The sequence below is a fragment of the Anser anser genome (assembly GCF_964211835.1).
Source record: "Anser anser genome assembly, contig: HAP1_SCAFFOLD_266, whole genome shotgun sequence".
Taxonomy (NCBI): domain Eukaryota; kingdom Metazoa; phylum Chordata; class Aves; order Anseriformes; family Anatidae; genus Anser; species Anser anser.
This window is the reverse complement of record NW_028153668.1, coordinates 10,001-32,646: the sequence shown is the minus strand read 5'-3', so window position 1 is coordinate 32,646 and position 22,646 is coordinate 10,001. Positions and strand designations below refer to the sequence as shown.

Below are 22,646 nucleotides of genomic sequence, written 5' to 3'. Positions count from 1 at the left end.
CGGCTGGAGCGGCTGGAGCGGCTGCCGCGGCTGGAGCGGCTGGAGGGGCTGCCGAGGCTGGAGCGTCTGCCGAGGCTGGAGCGGCTGGTACGGCTGGAGCAGAGCAGTGAGTCCAGAGAGTGCACTGGCACCACTGGGGATGCAGTGCAGTGAGCCCGTAGAGTGCACTGGCACCACTGGGGATGCACTGCAGTGAGTCCAGAGAGTGCACTGGCACCACTGGGGATGCAGTGCAGTGACTCCAGAGAGTGCCCTGGCACCACTGGGGATGCAGTGCAGTGAGTCCAGAGAGTTCGCTGGCACCACTGGGGATGCAGTGCAGTGAGTCCAGAGAGTGCACTGGCACCACTTTGGATGCACTGCAGTGAGTCCAGAGAGTGCACTGGCACCACTGGGGATGCAGTGCAGTGAGTCCAGAGAGTGCACTGGCACCACTGGGGATGCAGTGCAGTGAGTCCAGAGAGTGCACTGGCACCACTGGGGATGCAGTGCAGTGAGTCCAGAGAGTGCACTGGCACCACTCGGGATGCAGGGCAGTGAGTCCAGAGAGTGCACTGGCACCACTGGGGATGCAGGGCAGTGAGTCCAGAGAGTGCACTGGCACCACTGGGGATGCACTGCAGTGAGTCCAGAGAGTGCAATGGCACCTCAGGGGATGCAGTGCAGTGAGCCCATAGAGTGCACTGGCAACACTTGGGATGCAGTGCAGTGAATCCACATAGTGCACTGGCACCACAGGGGATGCACTGCAGTGAGTCCAGAGAGTGCACTGGCAACACTGGGGATGCAGTGCAGTGAGTTCAGAGAGTGCACTGGCACCACTGGGGATGCAGTGCAGTGAGTCCAGAGAGTGAACTGGCACCTTGGGTATGTAGAGCAGTGAGTCCAGAGAGTGCACTGGCACCACTGGGGATGCAGTGCAGTGAGTCCAGAGAGTGAACTGGCAACTTGGGTATGTAGTGCAGTGAGTCCAGAGAGTGTACTGGCACCATGGGGATGCAGGGCAGTGAGTCCAGAGAGTGCGCTGGCACCACTGGGGATGCAGTGCAGTGAGTCCAGAGAGTGAACTGGCACCTTGGGTATGTAGTGCAGTGAGTCCACAGAGTGCACTGGCACCATGGGGATGCAGTGCAGTGAGTCCAGAGAGTGCGCTGGCACCACTGGGGATGCAGTGCAGTGAGTCCACAGAGTGCACTGGCACCACTGGGGATGCACTGCAGTGAGTCCAGAGAGTGCACTGGCACCACTGGTGATGCAGTGCAGTGAGTCCACAGAGTGCACTGGCACCACTGGGGATGCAGTGCAGTGAGTCCAGAGAGTGCACTGGCACCACTGGGGATGCAGTACAGAGAGTCCACAGAGTGCACTGGCACCACTGGGGATGCACTGCAGTGAGTCCAGAGAGTGCACTGGCACCACTGGGGATGCACTGCAGTGAGTCCAGAGAGTGCACTGGCACCACTGGTGATGCAGTGCAGTGAGTCCAGAGAGTGCACTGGCACCACTGGGGATGCAGTGCAGTGAATCCAGAGAGTGCACTGTCACCGCTGGGGATTCACTGCAGTGAGTGCAGAGAGGGCACTGGCACCACTGGGAATGCAGTGCAGTGACTCCAGAGGGTGCACTGGCACCACTGGGGACTGTTTTGCAAAGAAAAGCGTTTTATTGTTGCTATTCACAGCTTCCATTATTCACAGGTTTTTGAATGCTAACATTGCTCAGGAAAAGATCTGATATTTGTAGGGGTACCGTCATTCCTAGTTATTTGTTTTTACATTGTCCTTGCATTTATTACCATATAATTTCAAGTCTAAGTTTGTGGTTTAAGTTATAATAAGGAAAAAAGCAGTAGTTGAGGTAATCAGGTTAAAGATTATAGATGGAGAGGAACTTGGCGTTAGATACTAAAAACAGGATGGCAGTTAGCCTTGCCTTAGAAAAATTAAAATGGTTGACTAAACTTTTTTTCCCAAAACGTTGTATTGACCAGCCAATTTGAATTTGGCGGTATTAAAGCTGTCTGCAATAAGTTTTTCTGTTTTGGATTGTAGCTAGTTCCTCTAGGTGCTCCCGCAGAATAGTATTTTTACTATACCTATATATACTTTATATATTTACTATACCTATATATACCTAATGCCTTTCTTAGAAACAAACAAAATCTCTTTTTAAATATAACTTTCTTGCAGTTGTTACTGATGGACTTGCTCCGCCACAAAGGATTCTTTTTCCACCTGAGAAGATACGTATGGATTGGCAAGAAACACAAAGTGTTGGAGTTGGCCTGTACAATCTTGGCAACACACGCTTTCTTAATGCTACTCTACAGTGTTTGGCCTACACCCCCCCCACTTGCCAATTACATGCTTTCTCTTGAGCACAGCCAGTCATGTGAGTACTTTCTAACAGTATTTTAAATCTGTTGGATAGCTCTGAAGGTGAAAGAACAGCAGTGATTCTGTGAGACAAAGTTACTTGCCTGATTTTACCTGTAGAAGCTGGCTTTGAGCATTGTATTAGCAGTGGGCTCAGAATAGCATATGGAGTGCGTTTAATGCACCATGTGTGTTTTTTGTTTGTTTTTTTAAAAGGATCTTTTCTTGCTTCATGGGAATAATGAAGTGCATTGGACAGTAATGCATTTAATGAACATTTGGCATTTGGGCTATTTGGGCTTCCTGCTGCTAGAAAGGCAATAAAATTTAGGATGTTGGCATCATAGGTCTTTAGTCTTCACAGCCTAGGTTCCATAATGCACTACAATAAATGGTCTGTTCGTTGTTGAACCAATTAAAAAAAAAGAAGCAAACAAAAACAAAACCTAGAAAGCAATATGAGCTGTTATGAACATGACTAGATTTTTTTGTGGGACTGTATTAAAATCTAGACTGATTTTGTCCTAAATAAAATGTTGTACTATAAACTAAATGTTGTACTAAACGTGTATGCTTTTTAGGCTGGTATCTTTGTATCGATACCTAGAAATTTAACTGTTTTCTTCCTGTATATAGAAATTGTTTCAGTTAAGAATCCTGTTGAAAAAAGGAGGGCAGAAGTACTATTACATACATTACTTTAGTTTTTCCTTTCTCCCAAAGGACTCGTAGCTCTGTATCATGAAGCTCAACTGACAGCACTGTGCTGAAAATAACCCACATTCTCTTAATGCTGTATCATCAATGTCAAATATTCTTTCCTCATATATTTTGCAGCCTGTGGAGTTCACATTCCTGTCAGCCTTCACAAACGTGACTTTGCAGTAGTCTTTTAGATTTCTCATCACAAAATGCACTTGAACACAAGCTTAATGGATATTTTTATTCTATAAAGTTGTGTGAAATGAAATGTTACGAGACTGTTGGGACAAGGAGAGTGGATACTGTATCTATAGTTTAAATGTTACTTATATGTTTGTTTGTAGTTATGTCTGTTTCGCTAGACTGGGATGCTTTCTTCTTTCACTCTTCAGGTCGTGAACAAGATTTTTGCATGATGTGCACGATGGAGACTCACATTAACCAGGCCCTGCGTTGCACTGTTGATGCCATCGAGCCTATGCGTGTTATCAATAACCTCAGTCGTAAGTGGCTTCAGATGTGTTTCTTTTTCAGTATCTTGTAATCTTCAAATAATTATTTGATGTGTATAAATGGTTTTAACACTGTAAAGAAGAGAGATTTTAGAAATACGAGAATTATTTCATTTTTAAATGAGGTAAATACTATCATCTTCTTATTTAGGAATAGGACAACATTTCCGTTTTGGCAGTCAAGAAGACGCACACGAGTTCTTGCGCTATACTGTCGATGCTATGCAGGAAGCGTGCTTGAATGGAAGCACCAAGTCAGCATAAACAAATTCACTTTTATACGTTCTCTAGCACCTTGTAGTCCTTTATTTACTATCAAAACTGAAAGTCTACGTCATCCTTGGTTTTCATAAAACTCTTTGAAGAGTTAACTGTGTGCCTTAAATCTTCTGAGGTCTGATTATAATTTATTTCCAGATTGGACAGATCTTCTCAAGCTACCACCATCATTCATCAAATATTTGGAGGATTTCTAAGATCAAGAGGTACTTTTAAAAATATTCCTGTCCTTAGAACTGATCTGTGTCTTTTGTCGGTAGTAAAGCAGTCTGCAGTTTGTCTAAAGTAGTATCTATCGACAACTTGAATTTGGACAGTTAGTCTCCTCCACGTATTGTTAAGCATTTATATTTTGCTTCCACTGAAGTGCTTGAATTGCAAAGCAGTTTCGGATACATATGAGGCATTTCTTGATATCACTTTGGATATAAAGGTAGGATGTTTTGTAAATATAATTCATGATGTTTAAGTACATGTATAACTTTCTAAATTAAACTTGTTTAACTTAAAAAACCAAACCACATACAATGTTAAAATATAAGAGCTTGGTGGTGGTTAGAAAGTGGATTGGACTTTGTCCTTCTGTGGAACCCCTGTAAATAGTCTCCGCATAAGGAGACAGCTCCACGTAAGGACACAGTTCAAGAGCTGTGCAAGACGCTGCTTAGTGAGCCAGCACAGGCTGCTAACATTAATTACCACAGAGCCAGCTCACATTCTCAACTCACAGGAACCTGCTGCTGCCTTCCACTCCAAATCATTCTCCATAGCTCCTTGCTTCAGCTCACCACTACTACAAAATGAAGCAACAACAACAACAACAACAACAACAACAAAGCTGCGTCTCCTTATTTCTAAATGAAGTTAAAAGATAACTTATGCTCTAAGTCATGCAATACATAAAACTAATATCTAGTATTAAGACATAATTAGTAATAATCTTACTCGCTACATTTGTAGCAATTCTCTCCATCCAGCTCTTCAGGTTTCACAAATAGTTCTAGAGCTCTGGTAACAGATGAAACCGCCTAGAGGAGCGAGAGAGAAGAGCGTAAAGTCACTGTAAATTCAAAATTCCAGAGATGCACTAGGAGTTTATAAGAGAATCTGACTAATACATACGTAAGCGATCTACTGGTAAGGTATTTAGGGTTAGGGGTTTAAGGTCTCAATTTTTGTTTGTTTTTAAGGTTAGGGGCTCCAGGGTTAGGGCCTTGAGAGTCTTAATTTTTTGGGTTAGGGTTTAGAGGGTCTTAATTTTTAGGGTTAGGGGTTTTAGGCGTAGGTCTTCAGGGCTTTAGTGTGGTAAATTTTATTGGGTTAGGGCTGAAAGGGTTTTTAGGGTTAGGGTTTCTAGAGTTTTTTGGGGTGGGGGTTAGGGTTAGATGCGTGGGTGCCGTAGGGTTAGGGGTTAGGCCTAATATTAGGGCGGAAGGCCAAATTAAGAGGGTGGGAGACCCCCAAAATTGAAGGGTTGAAGCCCCAAGTTAGGGGAAGGAACCTCAAAGTTGTGGGGTCCCCCAAAATTGGGCAGAAGAACTATTAATATTGGGGGAAACCCGAAAAAAGGAGGGTGGGGGACTCTAAAATTGGGGGGGACCCCCAAAAGTGGTCAGGTCCCCCCAAATTAGGGGAGGAACCCCCAAGATTGGGTGGGTGAACCCCCAAATTGGGGGGAAGAACACTTAAAATGGAAGCGTGAAATTCCAGAATTGAATGTGGACCCCCCAAGAACTGGGGAGGAATCCCCAAAATTCGGGGGGACCCTCAAAATTGGGGTTAAAGCCCCAGATGTCGGGGAGTGAAGCCCCAAATTAAGGGATGGAACCTCAAAAATGTGGTGAGAACCCCAACATTGGGGGAAAGAACCTTAATATTAGGGTGGCAGGCCTAAAAAAGATGGTGGGGGACCCCAAAATTGTGGGGGGATTGGAAGGGGGGGGGGAATCCCCAAAATGGAGGGGGAACCCCAAAACTGGGGGGGCGAAGCACCAAATTAGGGAAAGGAACCGAAAATTGTGGGGAAGAACCCTGAAATGGAGAGGTGAAAACCCGAAATTGAGGGGAAAACCCCAAAACGGCGGGAAAACCTCAATAAACACAAAATGGAACGGGGAATGTAACAGAGCAAAAAACGTGGCGTCCTACGGCAAACTGCGAGGCTCAATTTTCCGGGGAGTGCTGGGAAATGTAGTTCTTGGGAACTGGGTTTCCGGGAGGCCATGTTGCCTTCCCAGAGCATGTCGGGAGGTGCAGTTCTCGAGAAGCCGCTTACCGGGCAGCCATATTGGGAGTCCGGGGAATGCCGGGAGATGTAGTCTTCCGGCACTGGGCTTCCGGGAGGCCATATTGGTTTCCCAGAGCATGCCGGGGTATGTAGTACTCGAGGGCACTGGGCTTCCGGGAGGCCATGTTGTTTTCCCAGAGCATGCCGGGAGATGTAGTTTTCCGGCACTGGACTTCCGGGAGGCCATATTGTTTTCCCAGAGCATGCCGGGAGATGTAGTTCTCGGACACTGAGCTTCCGGGAGGCCATGTTTTTTTCCTAGAACATGCTGGGAGATGTAGTCTTCCGGCACTGGACTTCCGGGAGGCCATATTGGTTTCCCAGAGCATGCCGGGATATGTAGTTTTCCGGCACTGGACTTCCGGGAGGCCATATTGTTTTCCCAGGGCATGCCGGGAGATGTAGTACTCGGGGGCACTGGGCTTCCGGGAAGCCATGTTGTTTTCCCAGAGCATGCCGGGAGATGTAGTTTTCCGGCACTGGACTTCCGGGAGGCCATATTGTTTTCCCAGAGCATGCCGGGAGATGTAGTCTTCCGGCACTGGGCGTTTTTTGCTAATAATAATTTTTGTACTAATAACATAGGCTCAGGCAAGGATCTCAGTGAGGTAGCATTTTTATTCACGAGTGCAATGGCAGGTGTCCCACAAGCCACGTACTAGTTTATACAGTTTAACACAGTTTATATAAATTTTTTTTTTCCCTCTCGGTGACCAGGACCCTCCCCAGTTTCCCAATTGACCGGGTAATCCAGGTTCACAATCTATCTGGTTCTTCACAGAAAATACACAGCTGCTGGCCTGTTACAAGTCAATTTTCTTTTTTTCTTGACTGTTTTCCTCTTTGAGGTGGTAATGTTTCTTACACCGTGATTTCCACCCAATTGCTCTAAGGATTCTGGTTGTCTGCATTTTACAAGGTTGTCTGTGAAGCTTTCTTATCACTGCACGCATATCTCAGTACCACCTTCCTTCCCTCTAAACGATGTAACTCTGTGCAAAAACATTTTTATTCCCACAACCTTGATCCCCTTACCCTAAAATCCTTATTCCCTTTAACCCTAACAACTCTAACCACAACCCTAACCCTTCATATCAACCCCCCAACGCTAATGACACTGACTAATGATCCAAACCCCAAACTGCCCCTAACCCCAGGCAACTGACAAAGAAACTGACACATAGCTGAAAACTACAAAAAAGGCAAAACCCTGGATACACACCCCAAATCACAAACACGTGACCAAAATGCTACAGAAAAGCCCCAGACGCAGGCCCCAAGCACTACAGCTAGGCCCCAGAAGCTCAAGACACATCCCAAAGCCAAAATGCAAGCCCCAAACGCTACAGAAAAGCCCCCAAACACCAGACGCAGGCTGCAGAAGTCTACAAGCAGGCCCCAACCACACCCGGATGCAGACCCCAACTGTCCACAAGCAGCTCCCAACCCCCCCCCATGAACTGGACCCCACCCCACCCAGATGCAGGCCCCAGCCCCAGCCCCCACGCCCCAGACTCTGGCCCCAAAGGTGTACAACCAGCTCCCAAATGTCCCCCTCAAAGGGAGGCTCCAAAGCCCGCCAGAAGACCCTAGAGTGTACAAGCAGCTCCCAACCCCCCCAGCACAGGCCCCAACCCCCCCCAGACACAGGCCCCAAAGGTGTCCAAGCAACTCCCCACCCTCCCCAGAGGCACACCCCAAAGGTGTACAAACAGCCCCAACCCCCCAAGACCCAGACCCCTACAGTGTACAAGCAGCTCCCACCCCCCCCCGCAAGGCAGGCCCTAACAGTGTACAAGCAGCTCCCACCCCCCCCCCAGACGCAGGCCCCACCAAAGGTGTACAAGCAGGCCCCTACAGTATACAAGCAGCTCACAACCACCCCCCCCAGAGGCAGGCCCCAACCCCCTCCAGATGCAAGCCCCAAAGGTGTACAAGCAGCTCCCAACCCCCTCCAGATGCAGATCCCTACATTGTACAAGCAGCTCCCAACACCTGCCCCCAAACGCAAGCCCATACTGTGTACAAGCAGCTCCCAACCCCCACAGATACAGATCCCTACATTGTAGGAGCAGCTTCCAACCCCCCCAGATGCAGGCCCTGACCCCCCCCCAGCCACAGTCCCCAAAGCTGTACAAGCAACTCCCAACCCCCCCCCCCAGATGCAAGCCCCAAAGGTGTACAAGCAGCTCCACACCCCCCCAAGTCACTGGCCCCAAAAGCCTAAATATATGCCAAGAAAGTATTAATGCAAGTGCCAAATGCTACAGACAGGCCCAAAAGCACAGGCCCCAGATGCTCGAGGCCGAGATGTAACTTGGCTTTCTGAATTACTGGAAAGCGGCTTTCATTCTCAGCGAGGTGTGCGCAGGCTAGACAGGATGGGGCTTCAGGCACCTCTTCACCTGTGGAAAAACACTGCCATCAGGCACTGCCATGCCAGACAAGCTTTTTCTGTTAAAACACCCTTCTCAGATGCCCTGTGGCATTCTAGTGACCTGCTTAGCTCCGATTCTAAAGACTAACGTCACAGCCCACCTTGCCTGTGGCACCTGATGAACAGAAGAGAAAGCAACCATACCGTTTGGAAACCGTCACTGCACGTGCTGCTCCTTGATGCTCTGTAACCTCTTCTCAAATCCTCAGCCACTTCTGTGTAGAGCCTGCCATGACACCTGAAAAGCAAAATGGATACCCTTCGCAGTCACCTTGCGCAACTTGGCCATTCCGCTCCAACCCCACTCACGACCAGCCTGCCCTTCTCGTGCTGCTCTTCAGAGTGCAGCTTGGCCCGAGTCTGTGCAAGGCACCTGCGAAAGAAAAAGAAAAGCATAGGCCGCGGCAGCATCCAAAGCCACAGCACAGCTAGGACAGGTACTCTCATCTGCTCCCTTACTCTGCCAACTCACCTGCCCTCGAGGCAGATGCTTCCATCTGCTCTCTTAAGCTCTTATATTTTAACATTGTATGTGGTTTGGTTTTTTAAGTTAAACAAGTTTAATTTAGAAAGTTATACATGTATAACTAAATTTGCTAAATGTTATGTTTAAATATGCCATGTATAACTAATTTGCTCTAAGGATTCTGGTTGTCTGCATTTTACAAGGTTGTCTGTGAAGCTTTCTTATCACTGCAAGCATATCTCAGTACCACCTTCCTTCCCTCTAAACGATGTAACTCTGTGCAAAAACATTTTTATTCCCACAACCTTGATCCCCTTACCCTAAAATCCTTATTCCCTTTAACCCTAACAACTCTAACCACAACCCTAACCCTTCATATCAACCCCCCAACGCTAATGACACTGACTAATGATCCAAACCCCAAACTGCCCCTAACCCCAGGCAACTGACAAAGAAACTGACACATAGCTGAAAACTACAAAAAAGGCAAAACCCTGGATACACACCCCAAATCACAAACACGTGACCAAAATGCTACAGAAAAGCCCCAGACGCAGGCCCCAAGCACTACAGCTAGGCCCCAGAAGCTCAAGACACATCCCAAAGCCAAAATGCAAGCCCCAAACGCTACAGAAAAGCCCCCAAACACCAGACGCAGGCTGCAGAAGTCTACAAGCAGGCCCCAACCACACCCGGATGCAGACCCCAACTGTCCACAAGCAGCTCCCAACCCCCCCCCATGAACTGGACCCCACCCCACCCAGATGCAGGCCCCAGCCCCAGCCCCCACGCCCCAGACTCTGGCCCCAAAGGTGTACAACCAGCTCCCAAATGTCCCCCTCAAAGGGAGGCTCCAAAGCCCGCCAGAAGACCCTAGAGTGTACAAGCAGCTCCCAACCCCCCCAGCACAGGCCCCAACCCCCCCCAGACACAGGCCCCAAAGGTGTCCAAGCAACTCCCCACCCTCCCCAGAGGCACACCCCAAAGGTGTACAAACAGCCCCAACCCCCCAAGACCCAGACCCCTACAGTGTACAAGCAGCTCCCACCCCCCCCCGCAAGGCAGGCCCTAACAGTGTACAAGCAGCTCCCACCCCCCCCCCCAGACGCAGGCCCCACCAAAGGTGTACAAGCAGGCCCCTACAGTATACAAGCAGCTCACAACCACCCCCCCCAGAGGCAGGCCCCAACCCCCTCCAGATGCAAGCCCCAAAGGTGTACAAGCAGCTCCCAACCCCCTCCAGATGCAGATCCCTACATTGTACAAGCAGCTCCCAACACCTGCCCCCAAACGCAAGCCCATACTGTGTACAAGCAGCTCCCAACCCCCACAGATACAGATCCCTACATTGTAGGAGCAGCTTCCAACCCCCCCAGATGCAGGCCCTCACCCCCCCCCCAGCCACAGTCCCCAAAGGTGTACAAGCAACTCCCAACCCCCCCCCCCCAGATGCAAGCCCCAAAGGTGTACAAGCAGCTCCACACCCCCCCAAGTCACTGGCCCCAAAAGCCTAAATATATGCCAAGAAAGTATTAATGCAAGTGCCAAATGCTACAGACAGGCCCAAAAGCACAGGCCCCAGATGCTCGAGGCCGAGATGTAACTTGGCTTTCTGAATTACTGGAAAGCGGCTTTCATTCTCAGCGAGGTGTGCGCAGGCTAGACAGGATGGGGCTTCAGGCACCTCTTCACCTGTGGAAACACACTGCCATCAGGCACTGCCATGCCAGACAAGCTTTTTCTGTTAAAACACCCTTCTCAGATGCCCTGTGGCATTCTAGCGACCTGCTTAGCTCCGATTCTAAAGACTAACGTCACAGCCCACCTTGCCTGTGGCACCTGATGAACAGAAGAGAAAGCAACCATACCGTTTGGAAACCGTCACTGCATGTGCTGCTCCTTGATGCTCTGTAACCTCTTCTCAAATCCTCAGCCACTTCTGTGTAGAGCCTGCCATGACACCTGAAAAGCAAAATGGATACCCTTCGCAGTCACCTTGCGCAACTTGGCCATTCCGCTCCAACCCCACTCACGACCAGCCTGCCCTTCTCGTGCTGCTCTTCAGAGTGCAGCTTGGCCCCTCTGAGTCTGTGCAAGGCACCTGCGAAAGAAAAAGAAAAGCATAGGCCGCGGCAGCATCCAAAGCCACAGCACAGCTAGGACAGGTACTCTCATCTGCTCCCTTACTCTGCCAACTCACCTGCCCTCGAGGCAGATGCTTCCATCTGCTCTCTTAAGCTCTTATATCTTAACATTGTATGTGGTTTGGTTTTTTAAGTTAAACAAGTTTAATTTAGAAAGTTATACATGTACTTAAACATCATGAATTATATTTACAAAACATCCTACCTTTATATCCAAAGTGATATCAAGAAATGCCTCATATGTATCCGAAACTGCTTTGCAATTCAAGCACTTCAGTGGAAGCAAAATATAAATGCTTAACAATACGTGGAGGAGACTAACTGTCCAAATTCAAGTTGTCGATAGATACTACTTTAGACAAGCTGCAGACTGCTTTACTACCGACAAAAGACACAGATCAGTTCTAAGGACAGGAATATTTTTAAAAGTACCTCTTGATCTTAGAAATCCTCCAAATATTTGATGAATGATGGTGGTAGCTTGAGAAGATCTGTCCAATCTGGAAATAAATTATAATCAGACCTCAGAAGATTTAAGGCACACAGTTAACTCTTCAAAGAGTTTTATGAAAACCGGATGACGTAGACTTTCAGTTTTGATAGTAAATAAAGGACTACAAGGTGCTAGAGAACGTATAAAAGTGAATTTGGGGGCAGGTGTTGGGAGCTGCTTGTACAATGTAGGGATCTGCATCTGGAGGGGGTTGGGAGCTGCTTGTACACCTTTGGGGCTTGCATCTGGAGGGGGTTGGGGCCTGCCTCTGGGGGGGGTGGTTGTGAGCTGCTTGTATACTGTAGGGGCCTGCTTGTACACCTTTGGTGGGGCCTGCGTCTGGGGGGGGGGTGGGAGCTGCTTGTACACTGTTAGGGCCTGCCTTGCGGGGGGGGGTGGGAGCTGCTTGTACACTGTAGGGGTCTGGGTCTTGGGGGGTTGGGGCTGTTTGTACACCTTTGGGGTGTGCCTCTGGGGAGGGTGGGGAGTTGCTTGGACACCTTTGGGGCCTGTGTCTGGGGGGGGTTGGGGCCTGTGCTGGGGGGGTTGGGAGCTGCTTGTACACTCTAGGGTCTTCTGGCGGGCTTTGGAGCCTCCCTTTGAGGGGGACATTTGGGAGCTGGTTGTACACCTTTGGGGCCAGAGTCTGGGGCGTGGGGGCTGGGGCTGGGGCCTGCATCTGGGTGGGGTGGGGTCCAGTTCATGGGGGGGGGTTGGGAGCTGCTTGTGGACAGTTGGGGTCTGCATCCGGGTGTGGTTGGGGCCTGCTTGTAGACTTCTGCAGCCTGCGTCTGGTGTTTGGGGGCTTTTCTGTAGCGTTTGGGGCTTGCATTTTGGCTTTGGGATGTGTCTTGAGCTTCTGGGGCCTAGCTGTAGTGCTTGGGGCCTGCGTCTGGGGCTTTTCTGTAGCATTTTGGTCACGTGTTTGTGATTTGGGGTGTGTATCCAGGGTTTTGCCTTTTTTGTAGTTTTCAGCTATGTGTCAGTTTCTTTGTCAGTTGCCTGGGGTTAGGGGCAGTTTGGGGTTTGGATCATTAGTCAGTGTCATTAGCGTTGGGGGGTTGATATGAAGGGTTAGGGTTGTGGTTAGAGTTGTTAGGGTTAAAGGGAATAAGGATTTTAGGGTAAGGGGATCAAGGTTGTGGGAATAAAAATGTTTTTGCACAGAGTTACATCGTTTAGAGGGAAGGAAGGTGGTACTGAGATATGCGTGCAGTGATAAGAAAGCTTCACAGACAACCTTGTAAAATGCAGACAACCAGAATCCTTAGAGCAATTGGGTGGAAATCACGGTGTAAGAAACATTACCACCTCAAAGAGGAAAACAGTCAAGAAAAAAAGAAAATTGACTTGTAACAGGCCAGCAGCTGTGTATTTTCTGTGAAGAACCAGATAGATTGTGAACCTGGATTACCCGGTCAATTGGGAAACTGGGGAGGGTCCTGGTCACCGAGAGGGAAAAAAAAAATTTATATAAACTGTGTTAAACTGTATAAACTAGTACGTGGCTTGTGGGACACCTGCCATTGCACTCGTGAATAAAAATGCTACCTCACTGAGATCCTTGCCTGAGCCTATGTTATTAGTACAAAAATTATTATTAGCAAAAAACGCCCAGTGCCGGAAGACTACATCTCCCGGCATGCTCTGGGAAAACAATATGGCCTCCCGGAAGTCCAGTGCCGGAAAACTACATCTCCCGGCATGCTCTGGGAAAACAACATGGCTTCCCGGAAGCCCAGTGCCCCCGAGTACTACATCTCCCGGCATGCCCTGGGAAAACAATATGGCCTCCCGGAAGTCCAGTGCCGGAAAACTACATATCCCGGCATGCTCTGGGAAACCAATATGGCCTCCCGGAAGTCCAGTGCCGGAAGACTACATCTCCCAGCATGTTCTAGGAAAAAAACATGGCCTCCCGGAAGCTCAGTGTCCGAGAACTACATCTCCCGGCATGCTCTGGGAAAACAATATGGCCTCCCGGAAGTCCAGTGCCGGAAAACTACATCTCCCGGCATGCTCTGGGAAAACAACATGGCCTCCCGGAAGCCCAGTGCCCTCGAGTACTACATACCCCGGCATGCTCTGGGAAACCAATATGGCCTCCCGGAAGCCCAGTGCCGGAAGACTACATCTCCCGGCATTCCCCGGACTCCCAATATGGCTGCCCGGTAAGCGGCTTCTCGAGAACTGCACCTCCCGACATGCTCTGGGAAGGCAACACGGCCTCCCGGAAACCCAGTTCCCAAGAACTACATTTCCCAGCACTCCCCGGAAAATTGAGCCTCGCAGTTTGCCGTAGGACGCCACGTTTTTTGCTCTGTTACATTTCCCGTTCCATTTTGTGTTTATGGAGGTTTTCCCGCCGTTTTGGGGTTTTCCCCTCAATTTCGGGTTTTCACCTCTCCATTTCAGGGTTCTTCCCCACAATTTTCGGTTCCTTTCCCTAATTTGGTGCTTCGCCCCCCCAGTTTTGGGGTTCCCCCTCCATTTTGGGGATTCCCCCCCCCCTTCCAATCCCCCCACAATTTTGGGGTCCCCCACCATCTTTTTTAGGCCTGCCACCCTAATATTAAGGTTCTTTCCCCCAATGTTGGGGTTCTCACCACATTTTTGAGGTTCCATCCCTTAATTTGGGGCTTCACTCCCCGACATCTGGGGCTTTAACCCCAATTTTGAGGGTCCCCCCGAATTTTGGGGATTCCTCCCCAGTTCTTGGGGGGTCCACATTCAATTCTGGAATTTCACGCTTCCATTTTAAGTGTTCTTCCCCCCAATTTGGGGGTTCACCCACCCAATCTTGGGGGTTCCTCCCCTAATTTGGGGGGACCTGACCACTTTTGGGGGTCCCCCCCAATTTTAGAGTCCCCCACCCTCCTTTTTTCGGGTTTCCCCCAATATTAATAGTTCTTCTGCCCAATTTTGGGGGACCCCACAACTTTGAGGTTCCTTCCCCTAACTTGGGGCTTCAACCCTTCAATTTTGGGGGTCTCCCACCCTCTTAATTTGGCCTTCCGCCCTAATATTAGGCCTAACCCCTAACCCTACGGCACCCACGCATCTAACCCTAACCCCCACCCCAAAAAACTCTAGAAACCCTAACCCTAAAAACCCTTTCAGCCCTAACCCAATAAAATTTACCACACTAAAGCCCTGAAGACCTACGCCTAAAACCCCTAACCCTAAAAATTAAGACCCTCTAAACCCTAACCCAAAAAATTAAGACTCTCAAGGCCCTAACCCTGGAGCCCCTAACCTTAAAAACAAACAAAAATTGAGACCTTAAACCCCTAACCCTAAATACCTTACCAGTAGATCGCTTACGTATGTATTAGTCAGATTCTCTTATAAACTCCTAGTGCATCTCTGGAATTTTGAATTTACAGTGACTTTACGCTCTTCTCTCTCGCTCCTCTAGGCGGTTTCATCTGTTACCAGAGCTCTAGAACTATTTGTGAAACCTGAAGAGCTGGATGGAGAGAATTGCTACAAATGTAGCGAGTAAGATTATTACTAATTATGTCTTAATACTAGATATTAGTTTTATGTATTGCATGACTTAGAGCATAAGTTATCTTTTAACTTCATTTAGAAATAAGGAGACGCAGCTTTGTTGTTGTTGTTGTTGTTGTTGTTGTTGCTTCATTTTGTAGTAGTGGTGAGCTGAAGCAAGGAGCTATGGAGAATGATTTGGAGTGGAAGGCAGCAGCAGGTTCCTGTGAGTTGAGAATGTGAGCTGGCTCTGTGGTAATTAATGTTAGCAGCCTGTGCTGGCTCACTAAGCAGCGTCTTGCACAGCTCTTGAACTGTGTCCTTACGTGGAGCTGTCTCCTTATGCGGAGACTATTTACAGGGGTTCCACAGAAGGACAAAGTCCAATCCACTTTCTAACCACCACCAAGCTCTTATATTTTAACATTGTATGTGGTTTGGTTTTTTAAGTTAAACAAGTTTAATTTAGAAAGTTATACATGTACTTAAACATCATGAATTATATTTACAAAACATCCTACCTTTATATCCAAAGTGATATCAAGAAATGCCTCATACGTATCCGAAACTGCTTTGCAATTCAAGCACTTCAGTGGAAGCAAAATATAAATGCTTAACAATACGTGGAGGAGACTAACTGTCCAAATTCAAGTTGTCGATAGATACTACTTTAGACAAACTGCAGACTGCTTTACTACCGACAAAAGACACAGATCAGTTCTAAGGACAGGAATATTTTTTAAAGTACCTCTTGATCTTAGAAATCCTCCAAATATTTGATGAATGATGGTGGTAGCTTGAGAAGATCTGTCCAATCTGGAAATAAATTATAATCAGACCTCAGAAGATTTAAGGCACACAGTTAACTCTTCAAAGAGTTTTATGAAAACCAAGGATGACGTAGACTTTCAGTTTTGATAGTAAATAAAGGACTACAAGGTGCTAGAGAACGTATAAAAGTGAATTTGTTTATGCTGACTTGGTGCTTCCATTCAAGCACGCTTCCTGCATAGCATCGACAGTATAGCGCAAGAACTCGTGTGCGTCTTCTTGACTGCCAAAATGGAAATGTTGTCCTATTCCTAAATAAGAAGATGATAGTATTTACCTCATTTAAAAATGAAATAATTCTCGTATTTCTAAAATCTCTCTTCTTTACAGTGTTAAAACCATTTATACACATCAAATAATTATTTGAAGATTACAAGATACTGAAAAAGAAATACATCTGAAGCCACTTACGACTGAGGTTATTGATAACACGCGTAGGCTCGATGGCATCAACAGTGCAACGCAGGGCCTGGTTAATGTGAGTCTCCATCGTGCACATCATGCAAAAATCTTGTTCACGACCTGAAGAGTGAAAGAAGAAAGCATCCCAGTCTAGCGAAACAGACATAACTACAAACAAACATATAAGTAACATTTAAACTATAGATAAGTCTCCTTGTCCCAACAGTCTCGTAACATTTCATTTCACACAACTTTATAGAATAAAAATATCCATTAAGCTTGTGTTCAAGTGCATTTTGTGATGAGAAATCTAAAAGACTACTGCAAAGTCACGTTTGTGAAGGCTGACAGGAATGTGAACTCCACAGGCTGCAAAATATATGAGGAAAGAATATTTGACATTGATGATACAGCATTAAGAGAATGTGGGTTATTTTCAGCACAGTGCTGTCAGTTGAGCTTCATGATACAGAGCTACGAGTCCTTTGGGAGAAAGGAAAAACTAAAGTAATGTATGTAATAGTACTTCTGCCCTCCTTTTTTCAACAGGATTCTTAACTGAAACAATTTCTATATACAGGAAGAAAACAGTTAAATTTCTAGGTATCGATACAAAGATACCAGCCTAAAAAGCATACACGTTTAGTACAACATTTAGTTTATAGTACAACATTTTATTTAGAACAAAATCAGTCTAGATTTTAATACAGTCCCACAAAAAAATCTAGTCATGTTCATAACAGCTCATATTGCTTTCTAGGTTTTGTTTTTGTTTGCTTCTGTTTTTTTTAATTGGTTCAACAACGAACAGACCATTTATTGTAGTGCATTATGGAACCTAGGCTGTGAAGACTAAAGACCTATGATGCCAACATCCTAAATTTTATTGCCTTTCTAGCAGCAGGAAGCCCAAATAGCCCAAATGCCAAATGTTCATTAAATGCATTCCTGTCCAATGCACTTCATTATTCCCATGAAGCAAGAAAAGATCCTTTTAAAAAAACAAACAAAAAACACACATGGTGCATTAAACGCACTCCATATGCTATTCTGAGCCCACTGCTAATAAAATGCTCAAAGCCAGCTTCCACAGGTAAAATCAGGCAAGTAACTTTGTCTCACAGAATCACTGCTGTTCTTCACCTTCAGAGCTATCCAACAGATTTAAAATACTGTTAGAAAGTACTCACATGACTGGCTGTGCTCAAGAGAAAGCATGTAATTGGCAAGTGGGGGGTGTAGGTCAAACACTGTAGAGTAGCATTAAGAAAACGTGTGTTGCCAAGATTGTACAGGCCAACTCCAACACTTTGTGTTTCTTGCCAATCCATACATATCGTCTCCGGTGGAAAAAGAATCCTTTGTGGCGGAGCAATTCAATCATTAACAACTGCAAGAAAGTTATATTTAAAAAGAGATTTTGTTTGTTTGTTTCTAAGAAAGGCATTAGGTATATATAGGTATAGTAAATATATAAAGTATATATAGGTATAGTAAAAATACTATTCTGCGGGAGCACCTAGAGGAACTAGCTACAATCCAAAACAGAAAAACTTATTGCAGACAGCTTTAATACCGCCAAAAACAAATTGGCTGGTCAACACAACGTTTTGGGAAAAAAAGTTTAGTCAACCATTTTAATTTTTCTAAGGCAAGGCTAACTGCCATCCTGTTTTTAGTATCTAACGCCAAGTTCCTCTCCATCTATAATCTTTAACCTGATCACCTCAACTACTGCTTTTTTCCTTATTATAACTTAAACCACAAACTTAGACTTGAAATTATATGGTAATAAATGCAAGGACAATGTAAAAACAAATAACTAGGAATGACGGTACCCCTACAAATATCAGATCTTTTCCTGAGCAATGTTAGCATTCAAAAACCTGTGAATAATGGAAGCTGTGAATAGCAACAATAAAACGCTTTTCTTTGCAAAACAGTCCCCAGTGGTGCCAGTGCACTCTCTGGACTCACTGCACTGCATCCCCAGTGGTGCCAGCGCACTCTCTGGACTCACTGCACTGCATCCCCATGGTGCCAGTGCACTCTGTGGACTCACTGCACTACATACCCAAGGTGCCAGTTCACTCTCTGGACTCACTGCACTGCATCCCCAGTGGTGCCAGCGCACTCTCTGGACTCACTGCACTGCATCCCCATGGTGCCAGTGCACTCTCTGGACTCACTGCACTACATACCCAAGGTGCCAGTTCACTCTCTGGACTCACTGCACTGCATCCCCAGTGGTGCCAGTGCACTCTCTGGACTCACTGCTCTACATACCCAAGGTGCCAGTTCACTCTCTGGACTCACTGCACTGCATCCCCAGTGGTGCCAGTGCACTCTCTGGACTCACTGCACTGCATCCCCAGTGTTGCCAGTGCACTCTCTGGACTCACTGCAGTGCATCCCCTGTGGTGCCAGTGCACTATGTGGATTCACTGCACTGCATCCCAAGTGTTGCCAGTGCACTCTATGGGCTCACTGCACTGCATCCCCTGAGGTGCCATTGCACTCTCTGGACTCACTGCAGTGCATCCCCAGTGGTGCCAGTGCACTCTCTGGACTCACTGCCCTGCATCCCCAGTGGTGCCAGTGCACTCTCTGGACTCACTGCCCTGCATCCCCAGTGGTGCCAGTGCACTCTCTGGACTCACTGCACTGCATCCCCAGTGGTGCCAGTGCACTCTCTGGACTCACTGCAGTGCATCCCCAGTGGTACCAGTGCACTCTCTGGACTCACTGCACTGCATCCCCAGTGGTGCCAGTGCACTCTCTGGACTCACTGCAGTGCATCCAAAGTGGTGCCAGTGCACTCTCTGGACTCACTGCACTGCATCCCCAGTGGTGCCAGCGAACTCTCTGGACTCACTGCACTGCATCCCCAGTGGTGCCAGCGCACTCTCTGGAGTCACTGCACTGCATCCCCAGTGGTGCCAGTGCACTCTCTGGACTCACTGCAGTGCATCTCCAGTGGTGCCAGTGCACTCTACGGGCTCACTGCACTGCATCCCCAGTGGTGCCAGTGCACTCTCTGGACTCACTGCTCTGCTCCAGCCGTACCAGCCGCTCCAGCCTCGGCAGACGCTCCAGCCTCGGCAGCCCCTCCAGCCGCTCCAGCCGCGGCAGCCGCTCCAGCCGCTCCAGCCGCCGCAGCCGCTCCAGCCGCGGCAGCCGCTCCTGCCGCGGTAGCCGCGGCAGCCGCTCCATCCGCGGCAGCCGCTCCAGCCGCTCCAGCCGCGGCAGCCGCTAACGCGGCTGGAGAGGCTACCGCGGCTGGAGCGGCTGGAGCGGCTGGAGCAGTTGCCGCGGCTGGAGCGGCTGGAGCGGCTGCCGCGGCTGGAGCGGCTGGAGCGGCTACCGCGGCAGGAGCGGCTGCCTCGGTTGCCGCGTCTGGAGCGGCTGCCGCGGCTGGAGCGTCTGGAGCGGCTGCCGCGGCTGGAGCGTCTGGAGCGGCTGCCGCGGCTGGTGCGGCTGGAGCAGAGCAGTGAGTCCAGAGAGTGCACTGGCACTCCTCGGAATGCACTGCAGTGAGTCCAGAGAGTGCACTGGCACCACTGGGGATGCAGTGCAGTGAGTCCAGAGAGTGCACTGGCACCACTGGGGATGCAGTGCAGTGAGTCCAGAGAGTGCACTTGCACCACTGGGGATGCAGTGCAGTGAATCCAGAGAGTGCACTGGCACCTTGGGAATGCAGAGCAGTGAGTCCAGAGAGTGCACTGGCACCACTGGGGATGCCGTGCAGTGAGTCCAGAGAGTGCACTGGCACCACTGGGGATGCAGTGCAGTGAGTCCATAGACTCCATAGTGGTGCCACTTCCCTCTCTAGAGTCACTGCACTGCATACCCAGTGCTGCCAGTGCACTCTGTGGACTCACTGCACTGCATCCCCAGTGGTGCCAGTGCAATCTCTGGACTCATTGCAGTGCATCCCCAGTGGTGCCAGTGCACTCTCTGGACTCACTGCACTGCATCCCCAAGGTGCCAGTGCAATTTCTGGACTCACTGCACTGCATCCCCATGGTGCCAGTGCACTCTCTGGACTCACTGCACTGCATCCCCAAGGTGCCAGAGCACTCTCTGGACTCACTGCACTGCATCCCCAATGGTGCCAGTGCACTTTCTGGACTCACTGCAGTGCATCCCCAGTGGAGAGCCGTCCACTGGTGATGCAGACACAGGAGTGGGAGCGGCTGCCGCGGCTGGAGCGGCTGTCGCGGCTGGAGCGGCTAACGGGGCTGGGGATGCTACCGCGGCTGGAGCGGCTGGAGCGGCTGGAGCAGTTGCCGCGGCTGGAGCGGCTGGAGCGGATGGAGCGGCTGGAGCGGCTGCCGCGGCTACCGCGGCAGGAGCGGCTGCCGCATCTGGAGCGGCTGGAGCGGCTGCCGCGTCTGGAGCGGCTGGAGCGGCTGCCGCGGCTGGAGCGGTTGGAGGGGCTGCCGAGGCTGGAGCGGCTGCCGACGCTGGAGCGGCTGGTGCGGCTGGAGCAGAGCAGTGAGTCCAGAGAGTGCACTGGCACCTTGGCGATGCAGTGCAGTGACTCCAGAGAGTGCGCTGGCACCACTGGGGATGCAGTGCAGTGAGTCCAGACAGTTCGCTGGCACCTCTGGGGATGCAGGGCAGTGAGTAAAGAGAGTGCACTGGCACCACTGGGGACGCACTGCAGTGAGTCCAGAGAGTGCACTGGCACCACTGGGGATGCAGTGCAGTGAGTCCAGAGAGTGCACTGGCACCTCAGGGGATGCAGTGCAGTGAGCCCATAGAGTGCACTGGCACCACTGGGGATGCAGTGCAGTGAGTCCAGAGAGTGCCCTGGCACCACTGCGGATGCAGTGCAGTGAGTCCAGAGAGTGAACTGGCACCTTGGGTATGTAGTGCAGTGAGTCCAGAGAGTGCACTGGCACCACTGGGGATGCAGTGCAGTGAGTCCAGAGAGTGAACTGGCACCTTGGGTATGTAGTGCAGTGAGTCCAGAGAGTGCACTGGCAGTGCACCAGTGGTGCCAGTGCACTCTCTGGACTCACTGCACTGCATCCCCAGTGGTGCCAGTGCACTCTCTGGACTCACTGCAGTGCATCGCCAGTGGTGCCAGTGCACTCTCTGGACTCACTGCACAGCATCCCCAGTGGTGCCAGTGCACTCTCTGGACTCAATGCAGTGCATCCCCAGTGGTGCCAGTGCACTCTCTGGACTCACTGCGCTGCATCACCAGTGGTGCCAGCGCACTCTCTGGACTCACTGCACTGCATCCCCAGTGGTGCCAGTGCACTCTCTGGACTCACTGCAGTTCATCCCCAGTGGTGCCTGCGCACTCTCTGGACTCAATGCACTGCATCCCTAGTGTTGCCAGTGCACTCTTTCGACTCACTGCACTGCATTCCCAAGGTGCCAGTGCACTCTCTGGACTCACTGCACTGCATCCCCAGTGGTGCCAGTGCACTCTCTGGACTCACTGCACTGCATCCCCAAGGTGCCAGTGCACTCTCTGGACTCACTGCAGTGCATCCCCAGTGGTGCCAGTGCACTCTCTGGACTCACTGCACTGCATCCCCAGTGGTGCCAGTGCACTCTCTGGAGTCATTGCAGTGCATCCCCACTGGTGCCAGTGCACTCTCTGGACTCACTGCAGTGCATCCCCTGTGGTGCCAGTGCACTCTCTGGACTCACTGCACTCCTCGGAATGCACTGCATTGAGTCCATAGAGTGCACAGGCACCATTGGGGATGCAGTGCAGTGAGTCCAGACAGTGCACTGGCAACACTAGGGATGCATTGCATTGAGTCCAGAGAGTGCACTGGCACCACTGGCGATGCACTGCAGTGAGTCCAGAGAGTGCACTGGCACCACTGGGGATGCAGTGCAATGAATCCAGAGAGTGCACTGGCACCACTGGGGATGCAGTGCAGTGAGTCCAGTGAGGGCTCTGTCACCACTGGGGATGCAGTGCAGTGAATCCAGAGAGTGCACTGGCACCACTGGGCATGCAGTGCAGTGAGCCCAGAGAGTGCACTGGCACCACTGGGGATGCAGTGCAGTGAATCCAGAGAGTGCACTGGCACCACTGGGGATGCAGTGCAGTGAGTCCAGAGAGTGCACTGGCACCACTGGGGATGCACTGCAGTGAGTCCAGAGAGTGCACTGGCACCAGTGGGGATGCAGTGCAGTGAATCCAGAGAGTGCACTGGCACCACTGGGGATGCAGTGCAGTGAGTCCAGAGAGTGC

The 22,646-nt window shown here is 49.6% G+C and overlaps 2 protein-coding genes across 4 annotated transcripts; one reads left to right on the top strand and one right to left on the bottom strand.

Annotated features, from left to right (window-relative positions):
- Window positions 1-1,656: 1,656 nt before the first annotated feature.
- Window positions 1,657-8,939, bottom strand: LOC310891667 (uncharacterized protein). 2 transcript variants are annotated; one of them, XR_014577661.1, is made up of 5 exons: window positions 8,737-8,939; window positions 8,473-8,560; window positions 6,144-7,060; window positions 4,814-4,896; window positions 1,657-3,661 (listed from the first exon to the last, which is right to left on the bottom strand). XR_014577661.1 is itself a non-coding variant. In XM_083853905.1 (3 exons), exons 1-2 carry the CDS (start codon window positions 6,608-6,610, stop codon window positions 4,869-4,871), a joined length of 495 nt encoding a protein of 164 aa, XP_083710031.1. In that variant the 5' UTR covers window positions 6,611-7,958; the 3' UTR covers window positions 1,657-3,661; window positions 4,814-4,868. The 2 variants fall into 2 exon arrangements, 1 of the variants encoding a protein (XP_083710031.1); XM_083853905.1 differs by lacking the exons at window positions 8,473-8,560; window positions 8,737-8,939 and having other exon boundaries at window positions 6,144-7,958.
- Window positions 8,940-12,051: 3,112 nt separating this feature from the next.
- On the top strand, window positions 12,052-16,409 carry LOC310891666 (uncharacterized protein). 2 transcript variants are annotated; one of them, XM_083853903.1, is made up of 3 exons: window positions 12,052-13,866; window positions 15,114-15,196; window positions 16,349-16,409. In XM_083853903.1, exons 1-2 carry the CDS (start codon window positions 13,400-13,402, stop codon window positions 15,139-15,141), a joined length of 495 nt encoding a protein of 164 aa, XP_083710029.1. In that variant the 5' UTR covers window positions 12,052-13,399; the 3' UTR covers window positions 15,142-15,196; window positions 16,349-16,409. The 2 variants fall into 2 exon arrangements, with proteins under 2 accessions (XP_083710029.1, XP_083710030.1); XM_083853904.1 differs by lacking the exon at window positions 16,349-16,409 and adding an exon at window positions 15,349-16,340.
- The last annotated feature ends 6,237 nt before the right edge of the window (window positions 16,410-22,646 follow it).

Coding starts and splice junctions, on each gene's coding strand:
- LOC310891667 (XM_083853905.1), bottom strand. CDS start 6,610: ATGCTCTGGGAAAACAACATGGCTTCCCGGAAGCCCAGTGCCCCCGAG. Junction 4,897..6,143: donor ACTCCCAATATGGCTGCCCG/GTAAGCGGCTTC, acceptor TCGCTCCTCTAG/GCGGTTTCATCTGTTACCAG.
- LOC310891666 (XM_083853903.1), top strand. CDS start 13,400: ATGCTCTGGGAAAACAACATGGCTTCCCGGAAGCCCAGTGCCCCCGAG. Junction 13,867..15,113: donor ACTCCCAATATGGCTGCCCG/GTAAGCGGCTTC, acceptor TCGCTCCTCTAG/GCGGTTTCATCTGTTACCAG.